General features: G+C 39.8%; 1 protein-coding gene across 1 annotated transcript in view; it reads right to left on the bottom strand.

Moving 5' to 3' along the window:
- Positions 1-6,493, bottom strand: part of LOC103507667 (transmembrane and TPR repeat-containing protein 1-like) — a 133,738-nt gene that overhangs the window by 52,063 nt on the left and 75,182 nt on the right. Inside the window, exon 6 of the mRNA XM_026822482.1 lies at positions 4,013-4,202. Coding sequence (XP_026678283.1) covers positions 4,013-4,202 — 190 coding nt within the window. The remainder of the gene's footprint in view (positions 1-4,012; positions 4,203-6,493) is intronic.

A 6,493-nucleotide genomic window follows, 5' to 3' on the forward strand; every position in this document is an offset into this window, starting at 1 on the left:
TGCTGAACCGCTCTTCCGATCTAACCTTGTTATTATTTTTTGAACTGCTCCCTTTTTGGCCTTTTTTTGAGCGTTGCCGTTGGGACGATGAAGGGCCCATTCTGTTTGAGTTCGAGAGGAATAATGGCCTGAGTAGGTATTTATAATTATCGCCGTGGTACCTGACTTGTAGGTAGGTACATTAAAAAAAAAAACACACCCACAAATACACACACCAAGAACAACAACAACCTCTGTAGCAGTGTGGGAATTACATTCGAACGCCAAAGGGTTTATTGCCCGACGGGGTGTCGAACTCTGTCGAAGTTTTTTTCTGCTTTGATGTATTTTGGGAGGGAGAGAGAGAGAGAGAGAGAGAGAGAGAGAGAGAGAGAGAGAGAGAGAGAGAGGGAGAGAGAGCAACCCCCTACAGCATTTAAAAGCACCTCCAAGATTGGATAAAGGAGCTAAGGCAACAAATTGTATTAGGGATTCCTTATAAGTGCAAATAGGTAAATTCTTATTCACAGACGCATTAGAATACTTATCTCATAAGACGATATAAGGGAACTCTTTTTCTTTGTATTTTCTAACGTGATATTATTTTACAGTTGGTTTGCGAAACCAGGGGTAAGTTTAGAAAATCCCCTTTTTACCTCAGTTCCTTACTTAATTACAGATTTGAATTTTTGTCGGGTCTTCATTAGGTTTGGCTCAAAATTTCATGAAAAACATTGTTAGGAAAGAGTTTGACCTGTGAAAAATAAAGAAACATTGTACAATCATTACAATGTTTCAAGTTCTAACCCTCGAGTCTAATATATTCTTAATTATGGTAACTTTATTTGTGTCCATCTCTGGTCGTTTTTCAGGTACTATACAGTAGGTTCCCACCTTCCATAGCTATAAAATAGACCATATAGGCTAATAGGCAATTGAGTTAAAGGTACTCGTAAACCCAAACGATAGCAGTTTTCCTAAAGTCACTCCTGCATAATTAGCCTTGTTTCAGGCTCATGTGCATGACTCCTCGAATTTCAAAGTTTTCTTAAAACCATTATTGCGTTGACACAATACTCCTTGAGGGGTTTCCATAACAATTCTAGCACTCAATTATAGGATAGCCCATGTTACATGGAATTCTAGCACTCAATCAGGATTCCCATATTGAATGGAATTCCAGCACTCAATTAGGATTCCCATGTTACATGGGATTCTAGCACTCAATTAAAGGATAGCCCATGTTGCATGGGATTCTAGCACTCAATTAGGATTCCCATCTTGCATTGATCAGGGGTAAGCTTAGAAAATCCCCTTTTTACCTCAGTTCCTTTACTTAATTACAGACTTGAATTTTTGTCGGGTCTTCATTAGGTTTGGCTCAAAATTTCATGAAAAAAATTGTTAGGAAAGAGTTTGACCTGTGAAAAATAAAGAAACATTGTACATATTTCAAGTTCTAACCCTCGAGTCTAATATATTCTTAATTATGGTAACTTTATTTGTGTTCATCTTTGGTCGTTTTTCAGCTACTGCTACTACACAGTAGGTTCCCACGTTCCATAGCTATAAAATAGACGATATAGGCTAATAGGCAATTGAGTTAAAGGTACTCATAAACCCAAACGATAGCAGTTTTCCTAAAGTCACTCCTGCATAATTAGCCTTGTTTCAGGCTTATATGCATGACTCCTCGAATTTCAAAGTTTTCTTAAAACCATTATTGCGTTGACACAATACTCCTTGAAGGGTTTCCATAACAATTCTAGCACTCTTATAGGATAGCCCATGTTACATGGGATTCTAGCACTTAATCAGGATTCCCATATTGAATGGAATTCCAGCACTCAATTAGGATTCCCATGTTACATGGGATTCTAGCACTCAATTAAAGGATAGCCCATGTTGCATGGGATTCTAGCACTCAATTAGGATTCCCATCTTGCATTGATTGTCCAAAAACCCTGAAATTTTACTAATTAAATCTTGGACTCTGGACTCTGATATCTTTCAGGGTCTAAGTGGTGACTTTTTTTTTTATTTTTAATCGGACAGATTTTTTAATGAATTTTTTGCATTGTAGTCAGGGGCTCTTTTTCAGAGAGACTTCTACAGTTCACTGAAGCACGTTGCACGGGATTCTAGTACTCAATTAGCATATTCCATGTTGCATGGGATTCCAGCACTCAATTAGGATTCCCATGTTGCATGGATTGTCCAAAAACCCTGAAATTTCTTGGACTCTGATATCTTTCAGGGTCTAAGTGGTGACTTTTTTTTTAATCGGACAGATTTTTTAATGAATTTTTTGCATTGTAGTCAGGGGCTCTTTTTCAGAGAGACTTCTACAGTTCACTGAAGCACTAATTTCGAACCAAACCTAATCCATGCCTCAAAATCATCATCAAGGGTTCCCCTGATATTGTGGGCTTACAGAAAGTGCAGAAAACTTTTCATTTTCCCTAAAGCGGATTAGGAGTTATTTCTCGAAATCTCGAATTAGTGAGAAGCTGAGAAGTTTGACGTGATTGTATTTCTTCTCTACACTAAACTTTTCATGGAATAAGTCATACTCAATATTCATATATGAGGTTTTAGTGTTATTCACTGCATACTTAGTATCTACATTCGAGTATGTACATCTGAAAGTATTAGGTACAGGTAGGTGGTGTGAACATCACATGGCTTTCCTTATCCTATTGAATGGTGCTTATTTGGATGTTCTGTTGTAACATTTACAATATCTCTAACCGTTTAGCGGTCGAAACCCGCAAAAAGCGGTCAAAATACCGCCAACCTCAGCACCTCTTTTAACCAAACCTTCGTGTTGCATCCTTGTCACATTTGTGAACTGCATACCTAATTTCAAGTCTTTAGCTCTTACCGTTCTCGAGATATTTTGTTTACAGACAGACAGACACACACACACACGGACCAATGGCTGAAACTTTGTATTTAGGCTCTAAGGACCTCAAAACGTGTTTTGGCACTGAAATCTGACCATCGAAAATTTGACCCGATTACATTACTTTCCTTCCTATATGATAAGGAAAGTAATAAATGCCCTTTTCCGCGGCTTTCCGAGTTCTCTTCATTACTCCAGAAAATGCTTTAACCCTCGAGACTCGCGGGCGAGCAGGCAAGCATTGCTCTCACGTACCCTTATCCTGAGAACATCGAGTTTTCCTTAAACTTTTTGACTAGAATATTCATCTCAAAATCGAACCACTTTGAACTCAGAAATTTTCTACATAAGTCCTTGTGTTAGGCTGCGGGAGTAGAATAGAATAGAATAGAATAGAATAGAATAGAATATACCTTGTTTATCCTGCCCGAATAGGACTGAAAAGTCCCTTTACCCCAGCAGTCTAAACAAGGTCTCGTATATTTGATGGGTTAAAGAATAATACATATGATTTTCCTCATCCTATTAAATTATGATTAACTGGGTTTCCTAGGCGTGATTTTGGGGGTCTCCTGTCAATAACATTTTCGATATCTCTATCCATTCAGTCAGTGGAGCTGAAAACCGCCAAAAAGCGTCTCTCTCTCTCTTTCTCTCTCCTACCTTTCACCAGTGGGGGTGAAAATTTTGTGAAAGCTTGAACAATGATCAAAATAAATATATTCAATATACCTTACCTACCTTATTTAGGCAGGTATGCGCAATGCGCATACTATAGGTACATCACAATAATTTAATTACGGATTTCTACATTGGTGTAGTCTTCAGGGAGTTGAGAATACCTCGGATTGAACAAAAGGCCAAAGCATGGAGCGAGGTTAAGACAGAGAAAGTCTGAAATTAATTTCAGGTTAACAAGAAAACGAAATTCCCTTGGCACTACGGAAACTGCTAGTAAGAAAATTACCTGAGCTCTTACGCCAAATCTAAAGTAGTGGCGACTTCGAAATCAGGGGAAGAGGGATTCGAAAGGCTGAAGAAAAGCAACGTGACCAGAAGTCCCGGGTTTGATTCTAATAGGTAGAGCAGGGCCGTATTTAGCGGGGGGGCGAGGGTCTATTCTATTACCTCCAAATCGCAGACGGCTTTGTACGCCACACAGAAGCACGATACAAACAGGAGACAGGTGGCGAAGTTTCGCACATCTCCCAGTGATGTGACGAGGGGAATTGAACCGAACTGCCAGTCGTGACTCAGGTGGGCGGGGCACAGTAGGAGCCAAACGTTGAAGACGGCCAAATAGCAGAAGGTCAGCAGCCTGAAACAATGAAAAGAAATGATGTTAGTAATGTACCTATACATGTCTGGATGGGGAACGTTAAACAGGGAGCAGACCAGCTTAGTCTGGCTGGGGGACGTTAAGCGGGGAGAAAACCAGCTTAGTCTGGATGGGGAATGTTAAGGAGGGAGCAGACCAGCTTACTCTGGCTGGGGGACGTTAAACAGGGAGCAGAACATTACTGGAGAATAAAAGTCAATGAAGAGTGAACGTATGCAAATTATTGTACCTGCAAGTACCTAATCCCATATCTGTTTTATTTTTAGACCTAAGAGAAAAGCTGGCAGGGAAGTGGAAATTCTAGAAAGAAATTATTTCGAAATGTAAGCCCCCTTTGGACTAATCATAACCATGCTTTCTATTCCATTACAATAACAACCCAACTGTCTGAAAAAGGTAGCCAAGCCACGGCAACACGGCAAACTGTAAGTAACATAAAATAATAATTATAATAATAATAATAATAATTAAAATAATAAAAATCTGGTGTTAACATCACATGATTTTCCTCATCCTATTAAATTATGATTAACTGGGTTTCCTAGGCGTGATTTTGGGGGTCTCCTGTCAATAACATTTTCGATATCTCTATCCATTCAGTCAGTGGAGCTGAAAACCGCCAAAAAGCGTCTCTCTCTCTCTCTCTCTCTCTCTCCTACCTTTCACCAGTGGGGGTGAAAATTTTGTGAAAGCTTGAACAATGATCAAAATAAATATATTCAATATACCTTACCTACCTTATTTAGGCAGGTATGCGCAATGCGCATACTATAGGTACATCACAATAATTTAATTACGGATTTCTACATTGGTGTAGTCTTCAGGGAGTTGAGAATACCTCGGATTGAACAAAAGGCCAAAGCATGGAGCGAGGTTAAGACAGAGAAAGTCTGAAATTAATTTCAGGTTAACAAGAAAACGAAATTCCCTTGGCACTACGGAAACTGCTAGTAAGAAAATTACCTGAGCTCTTACGCTAAATGTAAAGTAGTGGCGACTGGCGACATCAAAATCAGGGGAAGACGAATGCTGAAGAAAAGCAACCTGACCAGAAGTCCCGGGTTTGATTCTAATAGGTAGAGCAGGGCCGTATTTAGCGGGGGGGCGAGGGGGCCCGGGCCCCCCTCGAGCTCCATTTTTCTCCGTCAGACTCCGAAAAATTGGGGCCGAGGGGGCCAAGCCACCCCCCTCCCCTGCTTTCGAGCTTCATTTTTCTCCTGTACTGTAGGCGAGATTTTGAAAATTTGGAGCGCCCCCCCCCTCTACAAAATCCTGGATACGGCCCTGGGGTAGAGTTTTTTCGGCTCTGTGCTTGGAATACTCAGCCTCGCCTTGTGAGGACAATCCAGTAGCTACTCGTACTTTATATATTAGGTAGTAGCGACCAGTGCCGGCATCATTACCACTTCTTTCCCTCCCCCCAAAGTCACTTGGAAAGAATACAACAAATCGTATAATTAGGTATAATAGTACCAAAAAATTGATAGCATCTGCTAAATAAGCAAGTAACTTTCGCCATTACTTTTTCAGGAGAATGACGTATACAGATGGAACTATGTTTTGGGAATACATATTATGTACATAATAATAATAACTTATAACCATAACGTACCTATAAGGTAGAAAGGTATGGAATAGCAGGATGTAGCTATTCCTACTTTGATAAAAATGGTATCCCTGATGGGACACAAAAAAAGCATACAAAATTGAAAATATCAATACTGGAGTTTGGAGTTCCAACCTTTCCCCCTTTAGCAAACCCTCAACTCTGTCCCCCCCCCCCTCACTCTCGGTCATCCCCTCCTTAACTCTGTCACCCCTCCCCTACTCTGCCACTCCCTCCCTCACTCTGTCACCCTCCTCCCCTCCCCTTCTGTCACACCCACCCTCCCCCTCTCTTGACACATACTCGGGACAATTTGACCTCGTCTCAAAATTATGTAAATTTTCGCCGCGTGTGTTTTTGTAAACTCCTGCGGGATTTTTCCGAAAAAAAAAAAAAAAAAAAAAAAAAAAAAAAAAAAAAAAAAAAAAAAAAAAAAAAAACAGAGGGATAACCTTGTTATTATTTTTTGAACTGCTCCCTTTTTGGCCTTTTTTTGAGCGTTGCCGTTGGGACGATGAAGGGCCCATTCTGTTTGAGTTCGAGAGAAATAATGGCCTGAGTAGGTATTTATAATTATCGCCGTGGTACCTGACTTGTAGGTAGGTACATTAAAAAAAAAAAAAAAAAAAAAAAAAAAAAAAAAAAAAAAAAAAAAAAACAAAAA

Source organism: Diaphorina citri, unplaced genomic scaffold (assembly GCF_000475195.1).
Source record: "Diaphorina citri unplaced genomic scaffold, Diaci psyllid genome assembly version 1.1 scaffold333, whole genome shotgun sequence".
NCBI classification, from domain to species: domain Eukaryota; kingdom Metazoa; phylum Arthropoda; class Insecta; order Hemiptera; family Psyllidae; genus Diaphorina; species Diaphorina citri.